This window comes from Nannospalax galili, unplaced genomic scaffold (genome assembly GCF_000622305.1).
Source record: "Nannospalax galili isolate Female #2095 unplaced genomic scaffold, S.galili_v1.0 scaffold861, whole genome shotgun sequence".
Taxonomy (NCBI): Eukaryota; Metazoa; Chordata; class Mammalia; order Rodentia; family Spalacidae; genus Nannospalax; species Nannospalax galili.
Genome location: NW_008345581.1, coordinates 600,758 through 618,382, shown reverse-complemented (window position 1 = coordinate 618,382; position 17,625 = coordinate 600,758). Strand labels below are relative to the sequence as shown.

General features: G+C 39.1%; 1 protein-coding gene across 3 annotated transcripts in view; it reads right to left on the bottom strand.

Annotated features, from left to right (window-relative positions):
• The window catches only part of Ppp2r3a (protein phosphatase 2 regulatory subunit B''alpha), a 243,705-nt gene that overhangs the window by 127,229 nt on the left and 98,851 nt on the right, over positions 1-17,625 (bottom strand). For all 3 annotated transcript variants that reach the window (XM_017800255.2, XM_008841637.3, XM_008841639.3), the window contains 2 exons: positions 15,554-15,657; positions 6,672-6,774 (listed from right to left, as the gene is read on the bottom strand). In XM_017800255.2, the coding sequence (XP_017655744.1) occupies positions 6,672-6,774; positions 15,554-15,657 (207 nt within the window). The remainder of the gene's footprint in view (positions 1-6,671; positions 6,775-15,553; positions 15,658-17,625) is intronic.

The following is a 17,625-nucleotide window of genomic DNA, read 5'->3' as shown; positions in this document are numbered from 1 at the left end:
TATGCTTTTACTTCCTGTTAGAAAAAGCTGCCAGTTCAGAAATTTGCTATTTTAGAATACTGGATAATGCACTTAAACTTAACTAATACTTTATTACAAGCATACGCATCACACATGATTTTCTGCATGCACAGTATACTTAAATAAAATTTTATGTGTATAAGTGGCCTTTTTTTTTTTTTTTTTTTTTTTGCCTGCTTGCAAGTGTACTAAATGCATGCAATGCCTGTAGAGGCAGGAAGAGGGTCTCAAATTCCTTGAAACTGAAGTTACGGATGATTGTTAGCTACAATGTGGGTGCTGAGAACTGAATCTGGATTCTCTGGAAGAACAGCGAATGCTCTTAATCACTGAGCCATCTCTCTAGCCCTTAAATATAAAATTTAAATTTATCTATATATTTTTTTGTGAATCAAATGTCTTAGGGGTATGTACTGCAATTCTAACACATCAAGGGCTGTCAGGAAAACTCACTGCACAGACCTTGGAAGGGTTTGCTAATAGGTATTCACATAAGAAGAATGACAGACACAAGCCAATAGGATGATTTTCTTTCTAAATCTAAAGGCATGAGAAACTTTTGAAAAAAAATGCCATGGAACCAAGCTAATGTCTATCAGTTTTTAAAAAATTATTATTTTTATTTTATGTAGATGAGTGCATTGCCTCCATGCATGTAAATGCACCTGTACTGGGAGTCAGATTCCTCTGGAAACGGAGTTATGGATGGTTATTAGTTACCATGTGGTGCTGGGACTTGAACCTGGGTCCTCTGCAAGAGCAGTAGGTGCTCTTAACTGCTGAGTCAACTCTCCAGCCCCCTGTCAGTTTTAATTAAAACAGTTGTGTAGCCAAGTGTGCTAATACACTTTAATCCTCATACTTGGTGAGGGAATAGACAAGACAGGAAGATTCTAAGTTTGAGGCCAGCCTGATCTACACAGTGAGACCCTGTTTCAAAAAGGAAAAAAGAAAGGTTCATGTGAACAAACTTACTTTCTATTTAAGAGTTTACTTTGAAATTTATTATTTTGTTCTCATGTAAGATTATTAGAGTTTAACCTTGAATACAGTTTTTTTTAAATTAGAATTTTAAAGCATTTTGAGCATAGAGACTCTATTAGTGGTATTACTGCTAAGTTAAGAACTAGAGGCAACTGCAACGCCAAAGCAATCTATCAATACATTCTAAAACCAAAAATTTTTACTATTTTTAAAAATTTGGAAACAAGCTGCTGGAGAGATGGCTCAGCAGTTAAGAGCACTGGCTGCTCTTGCAGAGGACCCAGGTTTGATTCCCAGCACCCACATGGAGGCTACTGTAGTTCCACTTCCAGGAGATACAATGCCCTCTCTTGACCTCCACAGGCATTGTATGACACAGGTGTGCTCACATACATGCAGGCAATACACTCATACTCATAAAATAAAAATAATAAAATATTTTAAAAAAATATATATGATATTAATCTCATTGGTGTATTTTTGACCTCTGACATCTTAGTTTTTAATTTCTACAAGTTAAATGTGTGTGTGTGTGTGTGTGTGTGTGTGTGTGTGTGTTACTGAGAACTGATCCAGGGCTTTGGGCATACTAAGCAGCCCTCTAGCACTGAGCTATATTCCTAGCCCCAATACAGGTCTTTTCGTCAAATGGGGTCTCATATAACCCAAGCTGGCCTCATATTTGCTATGTAATGGAGAATGACCTTGAACTTCTGATCCTCCTGTCTCCATTTCCCAAGTGCTGGGATTACAAGTGTGAGCCACAACGCCCAATTTCAATTTGGGTCTTTTATAAATTTGTTTTGCAGCTGGTTATGATGGCTCACATCTGTAATTGCAATACTCAAGAGGCAGAGGCAGGCAGATCTCTGTGAGTTTGAGACCAGCCTGGTCTACTAAGGGAGTTTGAAGCCAGCTAGGGCTACATAGTGAGACTTTATCTCAAAATAATGACAAGAACAAAAAAACCTGCAAAAAGTTATTTTGCATTTTCCACTTAACATTTTGAAGACACAGAATTTAGTACTGGTAATGTAATGTACTTGTTAGCTAAATCTAACATCTGTGTCAGTTTTGGATCAACTTTGTTTTTCGCTATTATTAATTCTATTTTTCCACTTCTTTGCATGCCTGGTTAGTATGAATTCTACCTTGTTGAGGATTGGAGTTACTTTCTTTGTATGTATGAGTGTGAGATTGTATGTGTCTGTATATGTGCACATGTGCACATGGAGGCCAGAGGTCAATCTCAGGTTGTCATTTCTCAGGAACTGTCCATCTTCATTTACTTATTTATTCATTTATTTCATTTATGTGTCTGAATGTCTCGTTTATGAGTGTGTGGCAGTCAAAGGTTGACACTGGGTATCTTTCTGTATTACTCTCTCCACTTATTTTTCTACACACTGTCCTTCACTGAATATGAAGCTCATCAATTTGGCTAGACTAGCTGTCTAGCAAGCTCCAGGGATCTTCCTCTCTCTGTGTCTTAGTTTGTTGTCTATTGCTGTGATAAAAACACTGACCAAAAATAATTTGGGTTGGAAAGGGTTTATTTGGCTTACATTTCTGATCACAGTTCATCCTCGAGGGAAGCCTGGGTGGGAACCTGGAGGCAGGAACAGAACACAGACCATAGAAGAATGCTACTTACTATCTTGCTCTTCTGGCCTGTGCTAGCCTGCTTTCTTATACAATTCAAGACCTACTCAAGGGTGGTACCACCTACAAGTAGGCTGGACCCTCCCGTATCAACCAGCAATGAAGAAAATGCCTCAAGACATACCCACAGGCCAGTCTGAAAGAGGAAATCCCCCAATTGAGGTTCCCTCTTTCCAGGCATGTCAAGTTGACAACCTAAGGTACCCAGCACACTGTTTTTACTACTGGAATTATAGGTACATGGTACTATACCAGCTTTTTACATGAGATCTGGGAGTTGAACCCAGCTCCCCGTGCTTGCAAGGCAAATATTTTAGTGACTTATCTATCTCTCCAGCCCCAGAGTTTTCTGTATAGGAAATATTTTTGAGCTATGGCCATATTATAATTAGGACGATGGTAAATGACTTTGAAACCCTTTTAATGTCTTGGGTTTGCTTTGTAGGTTCATTAGGTAGGATCTGAGCAATGTATAATCTAGGATTAATTATTCCCCACTCTTCTTGGAAGGCCTTTTCTTCAGCTTGGGTTAGTTTCCTCACATACATTTGCTAAAGCTGTCTTAGTCCCCACTGTGTAGCCCAGCTGGCCAGGAACAAACAGCAAGTCCTGTTGTCTCAGCTTCCCAAGTGCTGAGATAACAGGCATGAGCTACTATGCCTGGATTTCTCTCTGGTACTTTGTCCTGAGGATTCTAGCCACTTTTGTCTTACTAGATTCTCAGCTGTCTCCTAAACTCAGGGAGTTCACTGGTCTCCTGGAGACAGAATCCTAAGTTCTCTGGGTCATGAGGATCACCTTGTTTGCTGTGTCTCAGGAAAATCTTTTGTTGCCTGTGTCCAGTCTCTTGCAAACCACTGTTGTATATTTCTTGTCTAGTTTATTTCGTGTGGGAAGGTGTAAAACCCAAACCAAACCCCTGTTCCTCCATCTTGGTAAGTAGAAGATCAATTAGTTTTCCATATTAATTTCATTTTTTCCTACTTTATATTCTTCTGCTTTAATTTTGTCAGCTACTCTCATGGATTTTCCAAACTTACTGTCAGGTCATTTAAAAAATATTTTATTATTTTTATTTTTTTGTGTATAAGTGTATTGTCTGCATTTATCTAACTGCATCCAGAAGAGGGCATTGGATCCCCTGGAACTGGAGTTACAGTCGGTTGTTAACTTCCATGTGGGTGCTGGGAACCAAACCTGAATCCTCTGCAAGAACAGCCAGTGCTCTTAACTGCTGAGCCATCTCTCCAGTCCCTACTGTCATGTCACTTGTAAAAAGACACTTTACTTCTTTTATGCTTATTATGCTTCCAATTACTTTTCTAACTCAATTTCTTGTGCGGAGTTATAGTAGAGAAAGTAGGCATCCTTGCTCTTGTTCCTCATGTTTGCTAAAATGCCCCTATGTTTTCCACTAAATAAGATGCTAAGCAATAAAGTGTGTATAAATGTATGTGTGTATATATGTATATATATTTATATATTTCATTGTGTTAAGAAAGTTTCTCAAATATCTAACTTTTTAAAATTTATTTATTTTATTTTTATTTTTTGGTTCTTTTGAGGCAGGGTCTTCCTGTAGCCACAGCTGTTCTGGAACTTGCTATGGAGACCAGGTCTCAATTCACAGAGATTCATCTTCTCCTGCTTCCCATGTGCTGGGATTAAAGGCATGTGCCACCATGCCTGGCTTCAAATACCTACTTTTTAACAGTTTTTTTTTCTTCTTCTTCTTCTTCTTCTTTTTTGTGAAATGGCATTAATTTTTGTCAAAAATCTTCCCACCATCTACAGAGACAATCATAATTTTTCCACAGACATATATTAAATAATGTCCTAATACCGAACCAATATCATCTTCTAGGAGAAATATCACTGAGCCCTGGTATAGTCTGTTTGGTACCATTTTGTTATATATTATCACAAATCATGAAATTACATTTATTTGCAGTTTTCTTTATACTGTTTACTTGATTTAAGTTATTAGTGTGATATTAGCTTCAGAAAAGGACCTATGGAGTTCCCTGGCCAGTTTAATATTCTGGAATGATTTATAGAACATTAGGACTATCTAATCTTTAAAGGTTTGGACAAATTCTCTAGTGAATTTACCTGGCACTGGTTATTTTTTGAGAGGTAGTTTATTAATATCTTTACTACTTCTGTTGAAATTAGTCTGTTGTATTTTATAAATCAAACAGGGTCAATCTAGGTGAACTATATTTTCCTAGAAAGGTGTCCATTTCAGCTCAACAGGCCTTTAATTCCAGCACTCAGGAGACAGAGGCAGGAAGATCTCTGTGAATTTAAGGCCAGGCTGGTCTACATATAAAGTTCAAGGTCAGCTGGGGCTACATGGAAACCCTATCTTGAAAAGACCAAAAAATAAAAGAAAGAAAAGAAAAAGAAAATTGTCCATTTCATCTATGTTTTCAAATTTATTTCTATAAGGTTTTTATGATACTCATTATTTTTAACTAAAAGAACTAACCATTTTATTTTCATATTTGACAATACAAATGAAAATTTCACTTTTTGTGGTCCCTACTTCTTCTTTCTTAAACTATTCTGATGAGAAGAGGGAAGAAAGTCTTCCTTGCTATGCTGTTAGAAAATACCCAGAGTCAGAGTCACAGTACCATGATTTCCTTATGAAATAAAACAACAAATAAAAGGTGATATTAAGAGGCCTTCCTTCTATCCTTATTTGTCTGGCTGAGTGGGTATAACTAAGGGACAAGCAGATCTAATCCCTGGAGGCCCAGGCATTGTTGGCATGTGACCTCCCTAGGTGGTCTCCTTCCAGGTCCCACTGGTCCCAGGAGGAGAAAGGCTTATCACTGACATCATATGACAGCTGTACTTAACATTCTCTTTGCACATTACCTACCACTGCAGAGTGTCATTCTCATAGTTGTGTGTGCCATTTCCAGAAGGCATGGAACAGAATAGCCAATGGCCTATAGGGCAACATGCCCTTGTTTTATTTTGACTACTGGAAAACATATCTTACCCATGACTATCTGTGAGAATGGTACTCTGCTGTGGTAGGTAGGAGGCCAGAAGAGGGTGTCATAATCCCCTGGAGCTGGAGTTACAGAGGATTGTGAACCTCATGAGGTGGATGCTGGGATCCGATCTTGGGTTCTTTGAAAGAACAGCAAGTGCTCTTAACTGCTGAGCCATGTCTCCAGCCCCTGTTCTTAACTACTTTTATAGCCTGGTGGCATTGTCTTATATTGCAAATCTCAGTATATTTTATTCTAGTTCCACTCTCTTATTTCATTCATTCATTTGTTTCTTGAGACAGGTGTTGTTACACAGCCTAGGCTACATCCCCCTGCTCAGTCTCTTAAAGTGCTAGGATTACAGGCCATGTGCTGATTGATATGTGCCACCATGCTCAACTCTTCAATGAAAAAAATCAGTAAACCATTTTAGATCATCGCTTAAATCAAAGAGCCAAGATGACCTGAATGAAGACTCCAAAGTTCATGGCAGTTCTGGTTATTCCACAGCCTTTTCTGGTTTCCCACCAGGTTCTTATTGATGTATTTCTATGTTACCTTTTCAAATTCTGAAGTTTCAGAAGATTCTTTACTGTTTCTGTAAATGGGCAAAAAGGAGGCTGAATGCTCCTCTCCCTTGCTGCAGCGGGGAAAGCCTTGTTCTGCCTATTTTATACTAGGAGCTCTGTTGTAGATTTCATTTAACAAAAAGACTTACTACTAAAACAAAATTGAAAACCTTTCTTAGCAATGTGACCTCAGATGTGTGTAGCTCAATTGGTATATATTATAGTGGCACTTTAAAATCAAAGAGACTTCTTACCAGGCTACATAGTAATACATGCCTTAATCCCAGCACTTGGGAGGTAGAGACAGGAGGAGCAAGAGTTTGAGGCTTGCCTGGAATACATACTGAACCCTTGTTTGAAACAAGAAAGCAAACAAAACCTCAAACTCCAAAAGCAGAACCCATTTTAAAAAGGTAAAAAAAATTACCTGAAGTAAAGGGATAAAATCCTCCTGTTCTAGAGAGCTACAGCTGGGCTTTGCTAGAAGGCAGATGAACTTTGAGGCATCGTCATGATGGTTTTTCAGCAACCTATAAAAGAAACACTGGTTAGGAAGTTCTGCTATTCAGAACATACAATATAACATTGACAGGCTAGTAATTTTAGTCTGACTTGAAGGCTATTTAGATTAAGAATCAAGTATTCACTGTCTTTACTTTCAGTGCTGGGAATTAAAGGAAGAGCTTTGTGCATGCTAAGCAAGTCCTCTACCACTGAGTTACTCTCCTGCCCAAATACTCTCTTTTCAGTGGCTTCCACGCTTTGATTTTGTCAAAGAAATATCTTAATAAAAGCTCAGTAATGGGATGGTGAATTTTTCTTAGAGAATGCTTCTGAGACAGAGACCACATGGTCAAGTGAAGTAACACAGGTAAAATATGTGTTACTAGCTAGGCGTGGTGCCACATGCCTTTAATCCCAGCACTTGGGAGGCAGAGGCAGGCGGGTCTCTGTGAGTTCAAGGCCAGCCTGGTCTACATAGTGAGTTCCAGGCCAGCTGGGTCTACAGGGAGACCATGTCTCAAAAAAGACCAAGAAAAAAAAATGTGTTACTGGGGCTGGAGAGATGGCTGAGTTTAGTTTTCAGTACCCACATAATGGCTTACAACTGCCTGTAACTCCAGTTCCGGGGCATGTGATACCCTCTTCTGGTCTCCCTGGAAACCAAGGACTCATGTGGTACACATGCATGCAGGCATTCACACATACACATAAAATAAAAATAAATATTTAAAAATATGTGTTATTGGCTGGGCATGGTGGTACATACCTTTAACCACAGCACTCAGGAGGCAGAGGCAGGCAGATCTTGGTGAGTTTCAGGCCAGCCAAGGTTACACTGTGAGACTCTGCTTCAGAAAAAAATATTTGTTACTCACTAGATGGAGAGAAGGCCCATTCATTTTGGTACAGAACACCAGGAGCTTAGCCACATCAAGGAGGCAATACCTGAGAGAGACTACTATGTACCATGTAGACATAAAATTCTTATTATTAGGTTCATAAAATCAGGAACATCCTCATAAGGAGGTTTTAAAATTCAACTTTGAAGGGATAGGCTTTAGAAAATCAGTGTCCTATTAAGTCTTCTAAGCTCCCAGAATTTTTCTAATTATTTGCTGAATATTTCCATTTGGAGGCTACACTCTGACAGAAAAGTCAAAATGTTGAAAGCCAAAGTTTAAAACCTTCTCAAAGCCAGTCCATTTTCTGGACACCAGTTTTTATAAAAAATGGTGGTACCATTCTTAGGTTGTCTGGGTTTGAAAGTTTGAAGTCATTCACTTTTTCCATTTCTTATTCTCTACATCCAATTATTGTCTCCAAATTTTATTTTCCCTCATTAATCACTTATTGAATGCTACCCATATTCCAGGTATTGCATCTGGCCCTGAATAAACTTAGGTAGAAGAAAATAAGATATAGTTTTATGCTCTAAAAGGAATTTACAGTCCAGTGTTTAGTTACCAGTAGAATTACACTGCTTCAAATAGCCATCACAGAAGTACTGAATACAGAGTATCCTGAGTGGACACAGGAGGCCAGTGAGATTCCCTGCAAAGTGAAGTAGGAAAGAGGGGTGCTGTGGTAAGGAGGGAAGTATGCACAAATGCCTGGTGTGAGATTCATGGAACACTGGGCAACAATAAGCACAGAGAGGGGAGCATGTGCAAATAGAATCAAAGGAAGCCTCTTTTATGTCAGCTCAAGAAGCCCTGAACTTTAACTTACTACACGGAAGAATTATAACTTGGACAGTGACATGATCAGATGTGGTTTTCAGAAGTATTATGCAAGAGACAACTGTAGTCTGGGCATAGATGCTGGCAGTGGGAGGCAGACAGAAAGGAGCATATTTGGTAGAAATGAAAGGCAGTAGTACTTAACAGGTGCAGGGAGTGAGAGGAAAGCTGAGGTTCATGGTCACTGCCAAGGTTCTAGCTGTGTTTGCAACACAGATGGGAATACTGGAGCCCTGAAGAGTTTGTCCTTAAAACGTTCTTGACAACTGTTTTTTCCTGTATCCACTGTATTCTCAAGTTCTGGCCCTTATAATCATGAGACTGCTAGAAGGTCCTAATGTATAAGTCTAAATGCCTACACTAGGCATTGAAAGCCCTTTGTCTTTACGCTGGAGCCTGCCTACCTACCTATGTCACTACTTTGTTAAGTCAAACTTCTACCCCAGACTGCTGGCCTAAGTCATATGAAGTTTGGCCTCTATGTCATGCTCATGTTCTATTGTTCTTGAAAACCCTGCCCTCACTTTGTCTTAATGTTGTTTATTCTTTAAGATTTAGCTAATAACCTACCTCTCTCCAAAGGTTTTCCCTGACAACTGAATTTCATACTGATCTCTACACTATATATTTAGTCAAAGAGATAAAAGAAAGATATTACATTGTTGTCTTTCTTTTATTTCTTTGAAAATGAAAGGGCAGGTGGTTCAGTGACTTATACAGAGAAGACTCTTAAAATATGTTAGTAATCTAACAAATACATACTTGACTATTTGTGTTTTTAGAGCTATAGTAGGACTTTTACACTTATACTTACTGTTCTTGTCATTACTGTAAACGTGTTTAGGGCCCCAGTAGTACATGTAGTACAGAAAAAGATCAGTGCAGTGGGTGCTAATGAAAACCACTTTCCCCAAGATTAGAAAATTGATATAATGATAGTAAAAGAAAGTAATGAGGTTTTTGAAAAGAAACATTTTTATATATATTTTAAAAAACCATTAAACAAACAGAAACAATATGACAGATGAGAGATAATCTAAAAATAAAAAGTTAAATCACGGATTGCTGTTACCAGAAAGAAGTATAAGGTGAATTATAGTTTTTTTTTTTTTTTGGTCAATGCTCTAGGCTGATAAACTCTATATGGCAAGAGAAGATTTTTTAAAAACTGAAGAATAAAGGTAAGTATAGCTAATCTATACTGATCATAATGCTTTTATTGAAAAATAAGGTTTTATTAGTGAACAAATGACACATTGATAGCTAAAGTAAAACAGAATAAAGCTAGAACTGTATTGATTTGACTTGAGAGGCATTCTGCCTAAAACCTGGTGCTCTAGGACCTTAAAAAAAGGGCATGGTACTAGGTGTGGTGGTGCATACCTTTGGTCCCAGCATTGAGGAAAAAATCTGAGCTGAAGGCCAACCTGGTCTATATAGTGAGTTCCAGGCCACCCAGAGCTACATAGGGAGACCCTATCTCAAAGGGGTAGGTTGTGGAGCAACATCTTCCCCCTAAAAAATGTCCTGGCTCTAAGGGAAAGAGTTATCAAAGTGTAGCCAGGAAATGGGTAACAACAGAGGGGTAGGAGCGGGACAGAGAAGCTGGGGAGAAGAGCTTGGTGCTCATTCTAAAGTCACCAGTAGGAAGACACTGAAATATCCAACCCATAAACGTATAACAGGAGGGAAATTATTTCCTCTTAGGCTTATGACTTTTGTATTTGACTTTATTGTTTAAGATTATATATAAAGCTTATTATTGGAAAAGTCAGGATGCATATGTGTATACCAAAAAGTTTTAATTTTATATTATTACCTGCCAGTTATATTTTGTGTTTAAACATTTTTTGTGCTTTTTAAAGAAATAGTATCTCACGGAAGTAGTGGTGCACGCCTTTAATCCCATTACTCAGGAGGCAGAGTCAGGCAGATCTCTGTGAGTTCAAGGCCAGCCTGGTCTACATAGTGAGATCCAGGACAGCTGGGGCTACGGGGAGACCCTGTCTCAAAAACAAAAACAAAAACAAACAAACAAAAAAAGAGTATCTCAGGGCTGGAGAGATGGCTCAGCAGTTAAGAGCACAGTCTGTTCTTCCAGAGGGCCTAGGTTTGATTCCCAGCACCCACATGGCAAATAATAACCATCCATAACTCCAATCAACGGAGATCCTTATGTGAAGGGTACAATTTACAAAAACTTTAAAAATACAAACAAATGTCTTTTCCTAGGTCAGTGTGGTATCTCAAACCATCATACTTGGGCCTCAAAGCAAATGGCATTTTAAGAGCTCAAAGAGGAACTCCCACTAGAGGGCACCCAAACCATTTTAGAAACTGACAATAATGCTTTAATGCAGATACACACACATACTCCCTAGAATTCTCTTAATGTAGAAGAGAGATTGGGACAGGTGTTTGTGCTATATAACTTTGTAAGCAGTTTCCTGCAGACCTGTGCACCATGACAAAAAGTCCATTTACTTTGTGCAGAAGTTGCTTTTCCCTAGAGATGGTGATTCATTTCAATAAAGGAATCTAGCTGCTGTGGCTGCTGCTGTGCTGCGCTATCACCAATTTAAATATCTGCCTTATCTCAGTGACAGTCTTAACCAAACAGTGGCTGTGACTCTCATATTAAGCACATAACTGCAGGTAAATAAACTGTATACCAGGTGTCTTTTGCTATAGTCAGCCTCAGGATCTCATACTGTCCAAAATATTCAATATAGAATATAAGTAGTTATATTTCTTGTATTTAGCTCTAATGTCTCTTATAGTAGACTACTTCCTATTTATTTTCAACTCCAAGCTTGTTCAAGTTTTCTCTTAAACCATTATTTACATCCTGTTGTTTTCTTAGATTGCTAGATGGTTTTTTTTTTTTTTTTTTTTGCCAACAGTACTAAGATCAATGGCTAAAGATGCCTCCAACAAGAGCTATGCTATCATTTACTCTTTTTACCCCTAGTTCAGGTTCCTGATGAGGACTTTTTAGAGCCTGGTATCTACCCAGGTAAAAGAAGTGAATTACAGAGAAGCCAGATCATCTAAAATTTTTAAGTTCTGAAATTCTACTAGTTACATTCCAATTAAAAAAAAAATCATCCTTCCCAGCTTAAATCCTGATTTTATTGTTGGGCAAAGGAGAGAGGCCCAGCTGACTTCCTTTGGTTCCATTTTCTTCTTTCATGTTCTGGGCTGCTAGAAATACCAATGAAAAATACTGCAAAGGCCAATGCCAATTCCTCTGTTAGTTTATGCTTGCTGATTATTGCTTAATTAAAAAAAAATTTCCATCTTCCAAGAAGTTTCTTTACTTTTACAAAACATTTACTTATCCATACATTTCTTTTTTTTAAGGGACATTTCTTACATCTTATCAGGCTGTTTTCTCTTTGCTATAAGAGAGGTAGACTGGTTGACTTTGGAGTGTCATCCAGATGCTGCAGAAGAATGATCCTCAGGGCTGGAGAGATGGCTCAGTGGTTAGGAGCACTGACTGCTCTCGCAGAGGATCTGGGTTTGATTCCCAGCACTCACATGGCAGCTAACAACTGTCTGTAACTCCAGTTCCAGGGGATCCAACACCGTCTTCTGACCTCCTCAGGCACTGCATGACACTGGTGCACTTACACACATGCAGGCAATACACTCATACACATTAAGAATAAAATAAAATATTAAAAAAGAATGATTCTCCTAGGACTCTAATCCCTTGGTACTTGGACAACTCAGACTCAGTCCAGGAATAAAATGGATAAACTCCACCTAAGACCATGAAGCAATTATAGACTTTGGCTTGGGTGTATGCCGTTAAAATTTACCTAACTGGTAGGTTCTTTTAAAAATTTTACATATTTATTTATTTTTATTTTATGTGTATGAGTATTTTTCCTGTATGTATGTAAGTGCATCATATGTGAGGAATGCCCTCGAAGGTCAGAAAAGGGTGTTGGATCCCTTGGAACTGGAGTTAAGGAAAGCTGTTAGTCCTGTGGGTGCTGGGAACCAAACCTGGGTCCTCTGGAAGAGCAGTTAGTGCTCTTATCCACTGAGCCATCTCTCCAGCTCTCTAACTGGTAGAGTCTTATATACTGTGGCCCCTTCAGTTTTAACATAATGAAGAAACAATTTTACTGTTAGATTTTTGAAACTTGGATTGCATTTATGAATTACACATTTTGTTCTCAAGCATTATACACAAATAGCCTTTAGTAGTACTTTGTAAGTTGAATTCTTCTGATAATATATACTGATTTTAAATAGTAAGTGAATAGCATTCCAAGTTTACTAGGAAGATGGGTATGTAGAAAAGATGAGAAGGATGTGTGTGTATGTGTGTATGTGTGTGTGTGTGTGTGTGTTGTGTGTGTGTAAAGAGGGCTTATTAGTTAAGAGATAGGACACATGCCAGGCATGGTGGCGCACGCCTGTAGTCCCAGCACTTGGGAGGCAAAGGCAGGCGGATCTCTGTGAGTTCAAGGCCAGCCTGGTCTACACAGTGAGTTCCAGGACAGCTGCGGCTACAGGGAGACCCTGCTTCAAAAAAAAAGACCAAAAAAAGAAAAGATAGAACACGCTTTGATATTCTTGTAAATGTTAATGATTTAAGAAGTAACATCTAGCTGGGGGTGGTGGTACATGCCTTTAATCCTAGTACTCAGGAGGCACAGGCAGGCAGACCTCTGTGAGTTCAAGGCCAGACTGGTTTACATAGCAAGTTTCAGGCCAACTGGGGTTACAGAGAAACCTATCTCAAAAAAAAAAAAAAAAAAAAGTAGTAACATCTAGGGGATGTTGCTCTGTTGGTAGAGTGCTTGCCTAGCATGCATAAAGTCCTGGGTTCAATCCCTAGTACTGCATACACCTGCATAATCCCAGAACTTGTGAAGTAGAAGCAGGGTCAGAAGTTTAAGGTCATTTTTGGCTACCTAAAGAGTTTGAGATCAACCTGTTACATGAGATCCTGTCTCAAAACAAAACAAAACAAAAATAAATAAAACAAAATCTAATAGCATCTAAGCAAATAATTAAAAGAAAAGAAAGAAAAGGTTCGGTTTGAATTTGAGAACAATCAAGATGTTAAAATTCAAGGATATTCTGATAATAAACTATTCCTTTGTTCTTTAACTGGAGCTCTCAAAAGTAAGAATTAAAGTTGGGTGTGGTACAGCACACCTTTAATCCTAGTACTCAAGTGACAGAGACAGGTGGATCTTTGTGAGATTGAGGCCAGCCTGGTCTACAGAGTGAGTTCCAAGTCAGCTGTGGTTATAAGGAGAACCTGTCTCAAACAAATGAATAACAAAAGTAATGGGGGTGGGGGTGGGGGCTGGAGAGGTGGCTCAGCAGTTAAGAACACTGGCTGCTCTTGCAGAGGACCCAGCGCCCACATGATGGCTAACAACCATGTGTAACTCCAGTTCCAAGGGATCTGATACTCTCTTTTGGCCTCTATGGGGCATTGCATGACACAGGTACACTTACATGCAGGCAAAACACTCATATACATAAAATTAAGATAAATAAATCCAAGTTTTTTTTTTTTTAATCTTTTTTGAGACAAGGTCTCACTGTAGCTCCAGCTGGCCTAGAACTCACTATGTAGACCAGGCTGTCCTGGAACTCACAGAGATCCAATTAAGTTTTTCTTTTTTTTTAAAAAGATAAAAAATTGATTGGAATTTAGGGATTTTAACAAATCAACTGCAGTCCAGAGTGCTGGTGCACGCCTTTAATCCAGCTCTCAGGAGGCAGAGGCAGGTGGATCTCTGTGAGATTGAGTCCAGCCTACTTTACATACTGAGTTCCAGGCCAGCTGGTGCTACAGGGAGACACTGTCTCAAAAAGACCCCCCCCCCAAAGGATACAAATACAATTCTCTGTTGGATCATTTAAGAATGTAGGGCTGGAAAGATGGCCCATCATTAAGAGTGCCTTCTGCTCTGGCAGAGGATTCTGCTCTGGCAGAGGACTCTATTTTGGTTACTCTAGTTGGGCAGCTCCCAACTTCTGGGGGATCCAAACTGCTGAGCTCCGCAAGCATCTGCACCCATACACGTATAGTTTTACAAAATAATAAAAATAATTTTTAACAGGGCTGGCACAACACTGCAGAAGGAGGGCAGGGAGGAGTCCAATTCTTGTTCTACTAATAGATAAACATGGCTTGCCCAGCCTTGAAGCTGGAGCAAAGGCTGTCCCTGACTTTGCTTTGTCCCCTCCTCCTATATGTCCCTGTCATTCCCCTGCCCTCCCCTTAGAGAAAAAAAAAAACATAAAAATTTAAAGAAAAAAAGAGAATCTAACAGTACTCTTTTTTAATTTTTAATGTGTGTCTGTGTGGTGTATATGTGAATGGTGCATGCACATGCATGTACATGTGTGGAGGTCATCAGGTGCCTAGTTCTATTACCTCTCTCCACCTTATTCCTTTAAGAAAGGGTCTCTCACTGAACCTAAAGCTTGAAGTTTCGGGTATGCTAGCCACAAGCTCCTGGGATCTGTCTATCTTTGACCCCCATAATGCCAGTGTTACAGGCACATTCAGCCATGCCTGGCTTTTTATGTGAGTGATGGGGATTTGAACTAAGAGCATGAATACTCATGCTCTTACCCACTGAACCATATCCCCAGCCCGTGACACATATTGCTTGTGACTTTAAAGAAGACTCTTTATTTACTGGATTCAAATCCCTGTGTCTAATCTTACTGGTAAAACCACAAAACTATCAAATAGCTATTAATAAAGTATTGCTACAGATCTGCTTTACTTTTTGTCTGTTTGTTTGTTTGACAAGGTTTCCCAATAGCCACTGCTGTCTTGCAACTAGCTATGTAGATCAGGCTGGCCTCAAACTAGTTTATTATCTCCTGCCTTTGCCTCCCAAGTACTGGGGTTAAAGGCATGCGCCAAGGCTTGAGGCAAAGAATGTGCGAGTATAAATGGTTATGAATCATAGATTTTTCCTATTGATACAAAGAAAATGAATAAATGGGTAAAATAAATTACAATTATAAGCACCACACAATTTTCTGCTAGCCCCAGTGCTCACAAACTTACTTTTTCCACATGGCAATGAATGACTGTGCTGTCACGAATCCAGTCTTTTCTCCCCCTGCAGCTCTGAACATGGGGGCTTTCCAATAGAATGGACAGCCACAGACCTGCAAACAAAGCAACACAGAGTAAGCTAAGAGACAGTAAAGAGATGACATGACCAAAGAAAGACATGGGCTTTTACCCTTCATGCTGTAGTGGCTAAAGGGGTTGTTGGAGTCAACTAGAAGAGTGAGAGACAGCAAGAGAGAGAATGAAAATGGAATGAATGAATTAGAATAAAAGAGTATGTGTTCAGTGAAGAAAATGGAAAGCCATTTATCTTTCTTTCAAATTCATTTATAGTGAATTTCCCCCTTCTAATAAAAGCTAAACAGTGTCTTTTCCCACCACTCATATGTTTCTACCTTCTAGAAAGAAATGACTAAATATTATGGCTGTATATTACATCCTTTGTTTCTTGAACAGAAAATGTAGTCATCGTTATTACTGGGTCACTTGGTGTTAAAACACTTTACTATCTACCCTTCTTATTTCTCTTTTGCCTATTATGTTATTAAGTCCAGGGTTATAAACAAAACAGAAAAGGAGCTAGAAAGATGTTGCAGCGCTAAGAGCACATACTGTTCTTACAGAGGACCTGAGTTTTGTTCCCAGTATCTGTATAAGGCTTACAAACCCCTGTAACTCCAGCTCCAAGGGTATCTGACACCTCTGGCCTCGTGGTAAGGGCACCTAGTATGACATTAGTTACCCTGAGAGACCCCAAGGCTTCTGGAGACAAAGATATGGAAATCAAGAGTCAAGACAAGGGAGGTATGAACATGGCAGAAATAAAGAGATTACTGCCTCCGGGGACAATGAAATTTGTTCTACAAGCAGAGTAGAATTTAGGATTTCTTGAGAGCTGATAAGGGAGTGGAGCTACTCGAATGGTCCTTCTCTGTTGAGGTCATCCCTTATGACTGAGTGTGCAACTTCAGAAGAGATGCATTTTGAGCAATGAGTGAGGACAGGGAGACACACCTAGTCAGACTGATCAGATGATTCAACCCTATAAGTAAACGGGGTGATAGATGTTGCATGCCAGATCTTCCTACATCCGGAATTTAAGATTCCTTAAGTTCAGAGGTTAAATGCTTTCACTAAGGTCAATAATGAAATATGGTGTTGCTTAGAAACCATGTTATTTCTGTCTACTGCATAAATTATGATTGCTAAGGTACAAAGTTCACAATTAAAATACTTTGGTGGGTAAACTGTCAAATCCAAATCCACCTTTCCCAATCATAATCTCTCCTTTTATGACAATGGGTTTCCAAAGAAATGCTCTCAGGTCACCTTACTGATAGGCTATTGGCTGGGAAAAATGAAAGAGTAGATTTTATTAATGGTGGTAGGGGAGCCATAAATACAAAGTACAGAGAGAGTTTGGAAGTTGTCCTAGTCAGGCTTAATTGTCAACTTGACACAGCTTAGTTATTTGAGAAGAAAACCTTGATTGAGGCATTTCCTAGATCAGATTGGGCTGTGGGCACGTCTGTGGAGGATTTCTTGATTATTAGTTGATATAAGAGACCCCAACCCACTGTGGGTGGCATCATCCCCAGATAGGTGGTCCTGGACTGTATAAGGAAGGTAGTTGAGCATCAGCCAGAAAGCAAGATAGCAAGCAGCATTCCTCCATAGTTCCTGCCTCCAGGTTCTTGCCTTCAGTTCCTTCCCTGAGGTCCCTCGATGGACATAACCTGGAAGTATAAGCCAAATAAACCCTTTCCTCCCCAAGCTGCTTTTGGTCAGAGTGCTTTATCATAGCAACAGAAAGGAAACTAAAATAGATGTGGCTTTCCAAAGGATGAAAATTCTGATCATTAGAGTCATTCATGAAGTTTTCGAATTGGAAGAGGTCAAGAATTTTCTAGCTCAACCTCAGAAAAGTCACCAACCTCAGCTGAAACTATACCAGAAGCTACATTATCATCATCATTTGTAGGGCAACTTCTACTACTAAACAGTATTTATTTATTTATTTATTTATTTATTTATTTATTTAGTTAGTTAGTTAGTTAGTTAGT